Source organism: Molothrus aeneus, chromosome 3 (genome assembly GCF_037042795.1).
Source record: "Molothrus aeneus isolate 106 chromosome 3, BPBGC_Maene_1.0, whole genome shotgun sequence".
Taxonomy (NCBI): domain Eukaryota; kingdom Metazoa; phylum Chordata; class Aves; order Passeriformes; family Icteridae; genus Molothrus; species Molothrus aeneus.
In genome coordinates this window covers 22,737,633-22,753,134 of record NC_089648.1, presented here as the reverse complement: position 1 = coordinate 22,753,134, position 15,502 = coordinate 22,737,633, and the positions used below count along the sequence as shown (strand labels likewise).

General features: G+C 44.0%; 1 protein-coding gene across 2 annotated transcripts in view; it reads right to left on the bottom strand.

The window, feature by feature from the left end:
* Positions 1-14,856, bottom strand: part of EML4 (EMAP like 4) — a 146,965-nt gene extending 132,109 nt beyond the window's left edge. For both annotated transcript variants that reach the window (XM_066546491.1, XM_066546490.1), the window contains exon 1: positions 14,729-14,856. In XM_066546491.1, coding sequence (XP_066402588.1) covers positions 14,729-14,753 — 25 coding nt within the window. In that variant the 5' untranslated portion in view covers positions 14,754-14,856. The remainder of the gene's footprint in view (positions 1-14,728) is intronic.
* Positions 14,857-15,502: the final 646 nt, after the last annotated feature.

Below are 15,502 nucleotides of genomic sequence, written 5' to 3'. Positions count from 1 at the left end.
GGTCATATTTTTAATGCAGAAAAGTTTTGTAATCTGATACTTATTTGCCTTTCCTATGATTACCTGCTCTACAACACACTAGCTTTAGAATTTGAAGCTCAAAATCAAGTCTTATAAATGAAGTATTAGGTTTAAATTATTGACTCCTTAATTTCAGATATTTCCATAAATCTACATTCTAAGGGAATTTATGTTTTCCATAAAATATATATTCTAAGGGAATTAGGTGGGCTTATTTTTTCATTTAGCATACAGCAACAGTAAAATGAAATTAAAACACATTTTCTCATCTGGAAGATATGCATAGCTGCCTTTATAAGGACAGCAAGACAAATAATGATAATTAAATGGGATAATTAGATCAAGTTTGGGGTTGGTTTGGTTAAAAAAACAATACAATGTTCATTTATATCTGATTTTTGAGAAGACACAATGACATAGGTAGGTGTGTAAGATCAGGCTTTCCCAGAAGGCTTTGAAAAAGAAAATCCCTTCTGTCTTTTCACAAACCCTTTTTGAGAATGGCAGGAGAAGGACAGGAAGAAGTGGAGGGAAAGCAGCAGAGGGAGAAGAAAGTGGCTGGGATTTGGAGAGTACTGGGACGTTCAACAGCATCCAACTGTGTTCCCCAGTGCTCTACCAGCACACCAAGCTGCTCTTCCTCCCTCACAGCCTCTGTCCTGCAGCCTTCACACTTCAAGGAGATATTTTCACCTCTGGGGTGTGCAGTGAACCACCTCCACCCACCATGCTGGCACCAGGAGCTCCACAATGGGGACAGCTGGGTCTGTGCAAAGGGGAACCAGACCACAGGCTGGCCATACTGGGCAGCACACACCCCCAGGCACCTTCTTTAATTTCTTTACACAGTCTTATCTTTACAGTTTCCAGACCAAGTTCTCAGGCCACTATCTGCCCACTCACTTCCCCACATCCTCCAGAGACTCAGTGACAAATGGACCCTGCCAGTAACCTCCCACACAGCCACCAACAGTGACCACCAAAGTCACAGGCAGTGGCACTGTGCAGCCCCTGCCCCTGGGCTCCTTGGGGACAGCAAAGCTGAGCCTACAATGCTCAGCATCCCAAAGCTCCTCAGCAACACTCGAGGGTTTCTCCAACATGACTACAAGAACAGAGTTCCTGCTGTCACCCTGGATGTGAGAAAGCCATTACCATGAGATAAACCATCTAGCCTGGAAACTCAGATCAGGAATTAGCTGATTTTCTGCAGAAACACACTCATTATCATGTTGATGGGCACACAGCTAATCAATCCTAAGTATTTTACACAAGGAATCATTTGGCCTTCAAGTGCTCGCCTTTTGTTTTCCTCACCCTACTGCCCTCAAATACAGCCAGTACTCAGTATTCACCTGAAGGGGGGTTATAAAAGCAGGCTAAAAAAAACCAAAAAGAGCAAGACTCTTCTGTCTTGCTTCCCCAGACAGGACTCTGCTGTTCTCTACTGCCACAGCTGTCTCTCACCAGCCCCCTGCAGTCCCCCAGCGCAACTCCATCACCACGTGGTTTGAGCCATGGGATGGGTCCAGCTCTTCCCCCAGCACAGCAAGGTACCATGGTGATGATCTCACATACACAGAGCAAAGCACACTCCCACAGGCAGCAGTGCACTGTCCACCCTCCAAGCAGGGAATGCACTGAGAACACCACCAGAGCTTGACTCCATCTGGTTTGCTCTTGCTGACACCTTCAGAAATGTTTTTGTACAAAAACAGGAACCTACTAAAGGACCACAAATTATGCCTCAAAACTAAAACTGAGGGGATTTTATCGTAGGTAGAAAGCGGATGAACTGCTGGATACGCAGCTTACTCAAAATGGAGTAGAAAAGTGAAATGCAAAATGACAGCAGAACCACATATGGCAAAAAAAAGATCACAATATATAACAGAAGATCTGCAGTACTTCTTGGTAATTGTAACTACCCACTATGACTGCTACAAGTCACTTGCTAGAGCAATAAAAGAGGCAGCACTAGAGAGCACCTAAATACGACTCTGTGTGATCAATTACAAAACTTATCTTACAAAAGAGAAGTTTCCTATGAATTACATTGACACATGTGGGTTCAAAAAAACACTCTCAGTAATAAAGCAGCTACAAGATACACTATGCACGTGAAACAGTGTGCACAGCAAGAAATCATTAACTTTAATATCACAAAACATAAAAATTAGCTGTAAAAGCAGCAGAGAATCTCCAGTGATCTGATGCGCCACTTCCTTCTAAGTTTCACCTTGCACATGTGTAATTGCTGCAATAAAAGTCCTTGGAAAAATGGGTTACGTCAAACAAAACAATCAAACCAATAATGATTAACAAATAAGTGGAATGTACCTCAGAGTATAAAAAACTAATATAAATGCCTTTATGATTAGCTGCTATATGTTGAAAAAGTGTAGCTCTGACAAGTTTCTAAACTTGCAGAAACATGCCTACTTTCAGTGTTTTACTAGCATGGAAGATGGTCCCCCAAAGCTTTTAGTACATAGGCACACATGAAAAATTAGAAGAAGAGAAGAGGGTAATGAAGAAAACCATATGGCAGCCATTATCTTACTAAATAAGATGGATGGCTCTTGTTAGAAGAGAACCAAGGAGCAGAATCTTGTTGGACTGAACAGCCAGTACAGTGCAACTAGCAGCAGCACTCTCCTGCTCCAGGATCCCTGGAAGTGGCCCAGAAAGACATCAAGTTATCAGAGCATCAAGGGGATTGAGTTTTCCATTTCGAGAATACAAATGGTTCACATAGCACAAGAGCTAAGTGACTAAAACCTACTCTAACACCTGTTTTCAAGAGACAGAAAATTGCTTCTATAACACTGAAACCACTAGAAGTCAGCATTCTGAGGGGAGCACAGGTTAGAAAAATGGTGACATGACACACATAAGAGTAGCCCATGGCACGTATGGTAAATATGGCAAGCATGTCATACACAACCTCAAGAGCTTTCCAGCAAAAACTTGAAGTTAAATGGCATTCAGTAAAAAACAAAATAATATTCCACATGGAATAAAAGATTAAAAAAACCCCAAATAATCACAACAAGGCATCCACAGAGGTACTGGAGAGGGGATGGGCGGTTCTACAAAGTTAGAGTGTTGGACAATCCAGGTGCTCACAGGGAGGAGCACATGTCACAGCAGTCTAACACAAGGTGCTCTGCAGAGCATCCCTCCAGCAGCTGCAGCTTGTCAGCATCCCCATGAAACCCCCCATGAAGGGAGGTCACCAGGGTGGCTCCTGCAGTCTCCCATTAGACTCCTCCCTTCCAGGGACAGACATTTTCCTTTCCCTCCCTGCTACAAATTTGTTTGTTCACACAACGTCAAATCTATATGTGATATGTAATTATTAGCATTACCCCTATTTTGTAGAACCCCATGGAAGTCTGTGCTGTCACACCACTCAGCTTCCCTACACATCACTCAGGTCCACACCTACAGGGGAACCAGCAGAGAGCAGCAGAGATGGTTTCCATCTCAAGGGTCTTGCCCCAAATCCCAGTGGGGATATCTGGCTCTGCTCCCCAGTGTGACAGTGCCCGTGGCTGGCTCAAGGTCACCAAGGAGCTCGGAGGAGAATGTAGGACCCAACAGGAACTGGTCATGACAGAGAAGGGGGGGTGTTAGCACACACATCAAAGTGGATGAGGCAGATGGAAATCACTATGAAATGGCTGTTTCTGCACCACTATTTCTCAACAAAGAAAGATGCAGATCAAAGGCAGGAACCAGTACCCAAGGCTGTTAAGCCAGTACTGCAACACAAGGGATGGTATCATCCCAGAGTAGTTAAGCTGATGAAGAAAACTGGAGTTCAGAGCCAACAGGGAAGTCTTAGATGACATCAAGCCTACCCATTTTTCTTCTAAAAATACATACCCAAAGATTGTATGATAGTACAGAAGAGCTGTTTGCAAAATGCAGCTTCTTAGCTGCATTCATCTGAGGCAAATCACTTTTTTCTAATAAATTCCTCAGCTAATGAGTTTAACTTTGAAGGTATTTTGAGTTTTAACCCATATGCTGCATGTAAAAGACTCCATAACAAGCAACATGGCAAAGAGCAAAAAAAAAAAAAAAAAAAAAAGCTACTTCAAAGTTAGCCTAAAGCTTTTCAAAACCAAAGTACATACTGCAATGCTTAAGATAATCAACATCCAGTAATACTGACAGGAAACCAAAAGGTGCATTAATCACACATACAAAAAGTAAGTCCAGACAGGGCTACATAATATATGAGACAAGTTATATATAAGGTGGGGGTAAGGCTCCAAGGAAACAAGTGATACAACACACAAAATTGCATCAGGACAGGTTTGGATTTGATATTGGGAAAAGTTCCTTCACTAGAAGGGTGGCCAGACTTTGAATCCTTTATATGAAACTGGGGGAGAGGGTAGGGGATGTCAGTGGGTGTGTTACTATGTATATACATATGCAGACACCAGAGTCTGGAAATTCCCCAATTAGTTCTGGAAACTAAAATAAGGACTATTAAAATTTTATCTGTTTAAATTAATTTCAATTAAAGGCTGAAAGGCAGGCGTAAGTGATCTTATCAAACATAAATCTGCATGAATTGACAAATACAATTTAGGCTGCAAACACTTTACACAAGCTTTCTTGTCAATTCTCTTTCCCTTTCCTGCAATTCCCTGTCATTTCATCTATAGCTTTGGAAAAAAACACCCCTTTGTGATCTAGAGAAAACAAACAATAATGTTGCCTTTCATTCACAAAAACCAGCAGCCAAGTTAGAGCCCTTCTGCAGGTAAAGCTGCTATAGCTATAGGAGCAGGAAATTGGAATTTCTACTGCAAATAATAATTAAGTAAATGCAGATAATTAAAAGCACGTTAGCAAGAATCTCTACACAAAAATCTGAATTATTTAGCTAGGCAATAACCAAACTGATAGGCAGAGATAAAATCTCCATTCTAACAATGCTTCAAATACCTTAATCCAGTAGTAAACAGCTTACACTCTTTGTTTCTGAGGTGGAGGATGGCTTCAACATTTGACTACTAACTAAATAAAATGCCCTCCCAAACTCATACAAGCAGTATACTATACACACATTCAAACATTCCTGTAGCAGAGCCACAAGCCTGGCACACACACACATGAAATCAATGATCAAATAGCTGTTCAAAACTCATATGACTTGATATAAAGAAAAAATGGTCTCCTATCTCCAGTTCAGTAAATAGGATGCCAGATTAGGGTCCCACACAACACCACACCAGCACACTGACAAAATACCCCAATGAAAAAGCAATATAAGATTCCTCCAAACAAATATTTCCTAATGCACACCGTGATATTTAACCCATAATAAACCATTCTGCAGGACACTGAGATCAAAGATTGGTAACATCCACCAACCTGATGCCCACAACTTGAATCCCTCCAGAGTTTAAATAACTAATAACTATTAACATCCAAAGGTTTGGCATCTGAAAATGAAAAATGGAAGTCTATTTCAGCATCAAATTTGTCTTTAGATGAGGCTTGGAGCAACCTGGTTGAATGGAAGGTGTCCCTGCCCACAGGGACACCTGGAATTAGATGATCTTTAGGGCCCCTTCCAAGCCAAATCATTCTGTGATTAAACAATAATTTCAAGTCTGTATTTGTCCACATAATGAATAAAGTGGGATTGTTTTTCAGTTCTTGGCTGGGTTGGTTCTAAACTTCAGAGCTTACAAATTTGCAGATTGCCAGCTTCTATCTGTTTTCTTTGAACCTAAACCAGCTGGCAGGCAAAAGCCTGAGGCGTGATGTTAACCTCACACAGAAATTGTCTCCACACTGCAACAATTGTCCAATTGAATCCTAAAAATGTGTATCAGTTTGTAACACCATTACTGCTTAATATGCTGGATAGACTTTGGAAATGCACCACCAAAAGCTCTACAGCACTTGGGGGCCAGCATTTGTTTCTTCCTATTTAGAGTTTGTACCAATAGTTCTGATTAGTTATTCTAGCAAACAGCACAGGAATGGTACCATGCTGGAATACTCTTTCTAATGAGCCACTAATAAGCCAAATAAAGTGTTCAGGGGGGAAAAAAAAAGTGTTTTACAAGAATCTGAACTGTTTTCTACAACCATACCTAAGACCCACTTTTCTCTATGCTTAAGAGGAAGAGATTCTAATTTCTATTTTTATAACTCCTTTGAAAATATCTCAAATCACCAAACTCTTTGTTTATAACCAACACTTTATCCCTCCAAGCATCTCTCAGAAAATACTACAGTCACAGATTATAGAAAATACAGAAAAAAATCCAGATTTGGAGAACAGCGCTGCCAACATGTCATCTTTCTTCAATATGTCATATAATTTTCATGGAAAAATGCCATCATTAAATGCTTAGAAAATAGACATGCAGATGGATTCAGCGCTGCTTCATGCTTAACCTGTGAAAAATATATAAAAAAAAATCAAATTATAAAAAAACCCAAAACCAGAGTTTGTACTGCCTGTTATTGTCCCTCTTGCCTCATGGTTTTAATGGACATGTTTAGAATTCAGAAAGCAAGCACCACAGCCACACCAACCACGGATTGCCTGCCAGGTCTCTCTGATGGCATTTGCACAACACACTCTGGGAGAGGAGGGGATAGCAGTTCAATGCAGAATTTCATAGTTAAACAAAGTTGTAATTACCTCCTTGTTAGAGCTCTTGTTTAAAGAAGCTAAGTGATACTACACAGACATGAGTATTGCAGCTGAAAGAGTTTAATTTATGGTTCTGACCTCTGGAGGTCCCTCCTTCCCACACCTCTCTTTGGAAATACTGAAAAGCACATTTTTAGAAACGTGCCTTAGAAATTTTTAGAATTTAGAAATTTTCTGAAATTCCATTCACTCAAATTGCATCCAAACAACTCCCAAACTGTACCAGCTGCAATGCAATCTTGAGTTCTAATGAAGGAAAGACCCGTATCATGCACACAGAGCAGGAAATGGCATGGTGTGCTTGTGACCAAGAAAAAGAGGGATGGAAACAAACTCAAGCCCATCCTACTGTTGTTCTTTTCTACAGAGATGTGCACAAAGCTCATCAGAACCTTGATGAAAAAGCAACATTTTTCTTCTGTTCTCAAAAGAAAAGTAACATATAGTAAACTATAAGGAAACTAATGGTCCTACCATTCATCTTATTGGCATAGTTTAATTAGTTATGAATGACAATATTTGGCATTGTTTAATTAGTTATGAATGTGCAGGCTTGCTTACCTCAGCCAATGACTAATTTAAGAATTTTAAAACAATTTCTAGTACCTTTACATCATGATTTCATTAAAAACCAAAAAAAAAGTGGTGAAATCATTACCTCTTTGTTTGGACAGCAAATATAAATTTCTTGTCAACAGCCATTTTCTCGCTTTTGTGTCTCAACTCAGAATAAAGAAACCCAACTCTTTTGTCTTTAAAATTATAAGGTTCTCATGAAAACACTTTTTCATTTACTTTACACTAAACCACATTTCTAGATCTAACTAATTTACAGCATGTCTTTAGGGAGCCAAATCTGGGGCTTAGAACCATTTTTTTTTCATTTATCCACTGGGTTTCAAACTCCCAGTTTTCCCAGAGGATTATGAAAGCCTGCCAATTTAGCTTGATGCCTTAAGACTGTTTAGACAAATCCAAAATACAATCAAACATAAGCCAGTCTGGTTTCAGCCTCCCCCTGCCATACTTTTTAAGCTCAAAACTGGCCAGAGAAATGGGAACCAACTCCAGGCTGGAACTCTGCATTTACAGCTATGGGTGGAGCTTCAGCAAAATGAGAGAACCTGGTGACAGACAACAGTGAGTATATATTTCTTCCATTTAATTCATAGAAAATTCCATGTAATTGTACAAAATATGTCACATCCCTTTACAGTGCACAGCTGTTGTTCCTGCTCTTGTCCTTCACACTGCATTTCTATTATGCTTTAGAGTGACAAGTACAAGCAGCTCCAGAAAGAAGAGGTATTAAATACAAAGAGTAAGCCTACCTTGGAAGATACTCAAAAATATCTTGCTTAAGAAGCTACAGGAGCATGCATTCCACATCACTAGATGGGGCAGGAAGGCAGTGAACACTACCAACCAAAGAAAGAAGGTGGATTCTCCAAACACTTGGTGAAAGGTGGCTGTCCTTCCCTATGGACAGCACTGTCGTGCAAAGCAGAGCAGTGCAGCCATTAAAGAGTCAGGAAAGGGATCAAGAAACCAGCAGTTAAACAACAAGACACAGCTATATTTAGTAAATAAGTTAGGCTGAAACTATCGAGGATAAGCAAAAGAGGCAAACCACAGAGAGGCAAAACAATCAAAAAAACTGATCAAAAGCCCCTAGCTCATTCAACCCAGTAAGGAGACTCAGGGCAGAAAGCTTAAGAATATTGTAGCACTCGCTGATGGTTTGTAACATGAATACTTGCACCACGGAGCAAAAAAAGCCACACAAAAATAAGAAAGGAAGCAGGAAGGAGGAAGAAAAGAAAAAGGCAAAATGAGAAAAAACGTTCTGTATGTTCCAAGATTAAGCAATAAACTCGGGTTCTTAATGGTGATGGTGTAGCTCTCCGCATCCCACCCTTCCATCAGCACCACCCATCCACTTGCACTGACTGAATGATCTGTTCAGGCTCCAAACTGCTCCATGGACACAAGCTTTTGCAAGCTGAATGCCCATATGTGAACTTCCTACAGAGCACTCAGGCTTTCAGAAAAAAATTGCACATCACCATGTGGTGTCCAGTTATCCATCCTTCAGCATTCAATTAAACAAAAGTCCAGGAAACTAGAATTCTGCATCAATTTAAACAAGCAGATGAAGAAAAAGAGGCAAGTAATTTCTCTTTAAACTCCTGGTGCTCACTTGTTTACTAAACCTCCCCGAACTAGCCTTCCTTCACATCTCAACCCAGGCATTCTTCAAAGCCATGCTCTTCCTATGCTCAGGCTCAATCATTCACAGCCTAAACGGCGAACAAGATATCCGAAAAATAGGAGGTGAGGTGAGCAGTGGTTCCACCTGAGCTCCTAAGTGCAAAAAGATTTCTTGAAAAGGAAGTTAGTGACGCTTATGAGACGTTCTTTATCAGGTGATTTTCACCTCCTAAACAGAAGAATGTCCCTACTAGAAATGCTCAACACCAGCAAGAGCAGAGAGATTTGCACTGTCATCATACATGCCACGTGCTATAAAATTAATTATCCTCTACCAGCCTTCCCATTACATTATGTGTGGGTAAAACAGGAACAACATTCTTGGCCTTAGAATCACATTCATTAAGGATTAGGTTTAGCAAGGACCTAAAGAGAGACAGGAAAAATAAACCTCACTAATTGATACAAACCACACCAAGAAGGGAAGCAGCTCTGAAGAGCAAGGAGTGACATGCAGATCACCCTGTACTTACTAACAACACAATCCATCATCATAATAATAATGTTTACAAAACAAAATGCTGCTTCAAAGAACTTTTAAGAACACTGTTCTTGCCCAATTTTCCCCTCTTACGTACTTCATGATATAAAGCATAGAAGGAAAAAATCCTTTCAGAGTAGGTTCTTTCAGCAAGAGACAATCCTGTCAGATAACTCTACTGCCATATCAAAAGTATTCGGTTACAGAATATGAAAAACACATTGTAAGGCCAGAAATTATTCTAAGTATCCCAAGCATTAAAAGCCTTTCTAAAGGAGAAAGAAATTCTAAGAGAAGGAGTTCTAACAGGCTCCTGTGTTTGAGATACTACTCACAACGAGAGCAAATATTGCCAATTACCCTGTGCAAAATAGAATTGTTTTTTAAACACACAATCCTTCGCTCTTCAGCTGGCTAGAGAGCAAAGGGTTCCTCCTCACTGCACATGGACTAAAGAACTCTAGCAAAAGGTGAGCCACCACCACCAAGATTCTAAAGCAAACAGCTTGTTCCCTCCTTGCTGCTGGAGTTTAATCTCCCCTGGCACCAGCCAAGGCCATCCTTCTCAGGCAGGGGAGAATGATGTCCTGCCAAAGTTTTTATTTTTATGAAGAGCAGCACAGTGACAATAGCACACAGCAATCCCACGAGCAGAGCCCTGTGAATTAGGCTGAGCGCGCTGTTGCTATGAGCAATTGCATTGCAGCACCGCGGCCACTTCTGCAGTCTAGACGGGCAACGATAAAACTCAATATTCTAGCCCAAATAAATGACAAATACCCCACACACTCATTTTTCTCAGTAGTGAGCCCAGCCAGGGATGAATCATCATGCACACACGCTTTCCAGGCTCACGGCACCAGCGACCACAAGATCCTCTCTTCCTGAGCCCTGCAGCAGCTCTGCCCCCACAGACTGGGGGCTTTGGAGAAGCCTTACTGGGTTTTAGCAAAGCCACAGGTTCAACAGACACTGCTGGTTCCTGCAGGGCTGGGGAGCAGCACACACTCAGAACACTGCCTCAGAACCTGCCTGACACAGACAGCTTCTGCACGATACCCAGGAAAAGAAACGGGGCAAAATTATATGAACTTACCTCCATGTCACCCCCCAGTAAGTGGTTAGCATATAACTGCAGTTAGTAGCAATACACACACAGTGACAGAACAAAATGTAGATACTGTGCAAAATGATAAAAAAAGAATCTTTTTAATTGCATCTCCAGTTCTTCCTCCAGTAACAACAGCAGAGCAAAGCATTGGTCTCCACTTAGTAACTTCAGCTCTCTTTTACTTTCTAGTTCTCTGAAAACAAAATGCACAGGCTCAAAGAATCTTTAAAAAAATTCCTAAATTATTCCGCTTGCCTGAGACTTCAAGATAAGAGTGATTTTAATTTCTCTGTGAAAATATTTTCAACCATAGAGAATCCTTCAGAAAGACTCCTTCTAACCTTCAGGGCATCCTGCACAGCTGCACAAAAACCATGGCTTGGAATGAGAAGTTGAGACTTCTCCATTTTTTTATGAGTTACTATTCTGCCGCAGACGTCAATAACGGAGAGAGTCCTTTTGAAATGCTCTCTTCCACATTGTCATCACACACTGGTGGCAAACTTGGAAAAGTCTGCTTGGAAAAGCATAACATCTGATTAATGTTTCCATATCTTTGTTTACCACCAGTTATTGTTACAGAGTTCCATGAGCAGAAGCTTTCTCAGAAGGGAAAACAATGCAGCTGCTAAAAGCAATGGAAAACTATCCAGCAAAGCGCACTCCCTGCTCCCCAGCCCCAGTCAGCCTGTCACGGCTGGCTCTTCCTGCGCCTAAATCGAGCCGATCTCACACCTTAGGCACGAGTGACCCAGCAAAGTCACTCTCGGAGCTGACAGCGCCACCTGGTCCCACCTGCCCCCAGCTGAAGGCTCCCACTGCTCCCCTCCCACACCTGCCATGCTTCTCCCACTCCCTCACAAGCCAATTCAGGCAGAAACACACCAAAACAGCAGGGGCAAGCAGCAAGGCAGTAAAGTAATATAATCCCCGATGATACCTAAAAATCAAAATTACTATTGGCAAAACTGTCAGTCTTCTGCAGCCCTCTGATGGGCATGTCTGAACCAGCTCACCCGGGGGCTCTCAGGCACCAGCAGGAGAGCGGAAGAGACTCAGGGCAGCAGTGCAGAACAAACAGGAGCCAGGGATGAAGCAGGACAACACTTATTGACAGCCTTAGCTGCACTATTTCCCACACGGGCTTTTTTATTTGCCTTTTTTTTTTTCCTTGTGCTAGAACTCTCTGCTTGACTCCTTTGGCAGAATCAGCAGTGCTTTCTCTGCCCCGATGCAGATCTGTTTTGATGAGGACCCTGAAGAGGCAGGGGAACTTGGCAGCACCAGAGCCAGACGCCCATGCTGCGCTCCTGTCTCAGCCAGGGCACCAGGCAAGAGCCCAGGCGCCCAGCCCAAGCTCACAGACTTCTCGTTCCCATTCAGAAGCACATTCTTTGACTTCGAGGGATGCATCTGAAAAGCAGATGGCTAGAATCCATTGAGACCTCTGACAACCATCACATTGGTAATGCCAAATGTGAGATACAACTGTCCTACTTGAGATAATGCATGGGATTCAATAAGCACTGTGATATTCTAAAGGTACTGAAGTCACAGCAAACGGGAAATAACTCAGTGCTTTATCAAAATAATCAATACTTATTTCAACTGTGCAAGTTAACTCATAACATATAGATTTATTTTTTTTTACTGTATACAGTAATTGTATACTCGTAAGTAGAATGCTACATAAGCACTTACTAAACCAATAACCAAAACAATTTTCTAAATTACATATGAAATGGTTTCTTTCATCTGTTTATTCTCATAAAAATTTCAATGTGGAAGCCAAAAGAAAACAGCTGCGTAAAGTATTTTCATCTGCAAGAGACATGCAAGAAGGTATTTCTGCCTCTGCTAGAGGGCACAATCTGTAATAACATTTTGCCTTCCAGATAATGACAAGAGGCATTAAAAGGACAACTTGCTCTCTAATAAGCTTGCTTGACTGGTCGAGCATGCACATACATAGACAGCACAGTTTTGCCAACAATAATTTTAATTAATTTTTACATTTCATTCTAAATTACATTAATTTATGGCCTTCCTAAAAGACATTTAGCGGACAGCTAATTAAATCCAAGCCATTAGATTTTAATTAGAGACGTTTAAAAAAAAAAAGGTCTCAGAACAATTCACACATCTTTGTGAACTCTATGTGCTCATTAGCAGCTAGAACAGCCAACAAGTGATTATAAATACAGAAGAGGACTAAGCAGCATGATTCAAACCTGGAAACAAAAAAGTCACGAAAAGTTTCATACTTCAAAGCAAAAGATTCTGGGAATGCCCTCCCCTTAGCCCAAGTCCAGAAAACCTCTGTGCATCAGTGCTTGCCACAAAAGCAAAATCAAAGGCCAACTAGCAGTGAATATCATAATACCCATTTTAAAAGGCTGAGCAGAGCTTAATCCTCATTAAATTCACATAAAATCACAGCGCCTTCCTGAACAAACAGTGAAACAAATTGAAGGTCCAGATGGAGCCCCTCCTTAATAAGACATATGGGATGCCCCAATGAGCCCATCACGGCTCCAGCACAAGGTGCTGGGCCACCCGACGGTCCCACGCCACTGCTCACTGAGAACCTCCCTGAGCAAGAAAGCAAAGCTTTATTATTTCACAGTAATTGAGTTTTTCCTACTTCCAACAAAAGCCAGTTATTTCTAAATATCGACCTCTCTCGGGACTAATACTGCACGAGTTAAAAGCAGTATCGGTGCGCTTTGATATGGTGATCAGTTCTTCTGCTGGGTTAAGAGGTTCATAAATATTAACCATGGCACATTTGCATATGTCACCCACAGGCACAATCTTCCCTCGGAAAACTGGGAACAGAACCCGCACAATTCCTCCATGTGTCGCTTCCTGATCACCAGATCTGAAATGGCCATGGCAGTTACTTGAGCAAGGACAGTATACCTGGCCAAGAGCCAAACTACCAAAGCATACTGTTAATTATGGTGCACCAGTTTGGGTTGGAGAGATGCCCAAAATGCTGGAGTTGACATTTCAAAAACCTGAAAGGTTAGGATCACACTCAGAAGTATTTAAATGAGTCAAATTTTCCAGAAAATTGAGAACTATTCACTGTTACTACAGATTTTACGGGAGTGACGTAAAAATAAATTAATCTTATTTTTAAGAGGCACAGATTTATTATTCTACAAAAGATGGAGTGAGTTTGATTATGAAACGCCTGCAATAGATGCGGCGGCAGTGAATACGATGAGAGCAGCAGGTAGGCAGCCCTGCAAAGCCAATCGCCTTATGATTTGCAGAAATGGAAACTTACACGGTTTACAACTCTTACATTTGAATGCATGTTCAGTTCACACGTGTAATCAGCAACACCTGGTAGCACATGCAATCTGTCCCCCAAAAAAGTCAAAAACTAGGCTGGAGGAGTATTTTTGCTTCAAGAAACTGGTGGGAATTTGCCGCAGCCTTCATAAAACTGAAGGCAGCGCAGCCTATCAGTTTTCTGGCAGCATTTACACGAGCAAGCAGTAAATATTTTCGATCACGCCAGGGCTCCGGCGGAGGAACCTGCCGCCCAGGCAGACAGGAGCTCGGGTTCCTCGGGCGCAGGACGATGCTCGGACACCGGGAAGGCGCCGACTGCCCCGCTAACATTCCCGCGGATGCCGCCAGCGCCCCCAAGTTTCCAGGGGTGCCGCGCTCCCCTCGGAGCCGCTCTGAGCCGGGACAGGGCAGAGCTGCCCGCGGCTGCCGGCGCGACACCGGGCCCGCTGCGCCCGGACCGACGGCGTCCCTCCCGCCCCGGAGCAAAAGGGAGAGCCGAGAAACAAAATAACATTTTTAAAAACCCCAAACAACCTAAGCCGAACCATCAGCCCAAAGCCAAGCAACTAGTTCTGGGGAAGCGCAGACCCACGGCGAGGGAAGAACAAAGAAGGCAAGTGCAGCCGGAGCTCTCGCAACAGATGGTTTGAAGCTGACCAGATTTCGCGCTGGCATCCCCTCCCCTCCCGCCGCGGGCGGTGTTCGCACGCACCGGCCCGGCCGGCCCCGGGCAGTCCCAGCCCGCCGCTCCGGCATCCCCGCCGGCCGCAGGTGCGCGCCCCGGGCCCCGCCGCACTCGGGCTGCCCGCACCTCGTCCCGTCCCGTCTCGCCGCCACTCACCCAAACTCCCGGCGAAACCGTCCATCTTGTGCGGAGGGAGGCTGGTGCCGGACCCCGAGGCGAAGCCGCCGTCGTGCTCGGCCGGGACAGGTTCATTCACCCGCGGAGCGGCGGCAGGCAGCGGCGGCGCCGCAGCCCGGCGCTCACAAGCCGCCCGGGGCAGCGGCTCCGGCGGCTCCCCGCGCTCGGCGGCGGGAGGCGGCTCCGGCGGCTCCTGCTCCTCCTGCCGCTGCTGCTCCTGCTGCTGCTGCGAGGCCGGCGCTGCCCGGCTCCGTCCCTGCGCCGCGACCCCAGCTCAGCGGCGAGTGCCGAGCTGCTCCCGCCCCCGCCACCAGCGCCGCCCCAGCGCCCCGTGCTGTCGTGCTTCCGACTCCGCCCGCCCTGGCAGCCGCCGCTTCCCCTGCGGGCGGGCCGGCCCCGCAGCCCCCGCCGGCGGGCGGGCAGCGCCCGGCGCCTCGGGCCCGGCTCCCGCGAGAGCTGCGGGCGCGGGGCTGCGCCGAGCGGACGGGACGGGACCGGACGGGACGGGCTATGGCCGGGAAGCGGCAGCGCCGGGGCCAGTGCAGCTTCTCCGGCGTGGGTCGGCCGGGAGCAGCACCTCCCTTTACCTTCAGAAGCTTGTGCTGTCGGACGGGCTGTGGGTGGGTTAATTGGGCGACTTAATGTAACCACGCCAGCAGTCAAAATAGATCTTGTTAGGTGAATCTTAAAATGTTCGTTCATGCTAGTTGGGGGAAGTTTTTCCTCGCTAATGTTAAGCCAGAGGAACTGTCA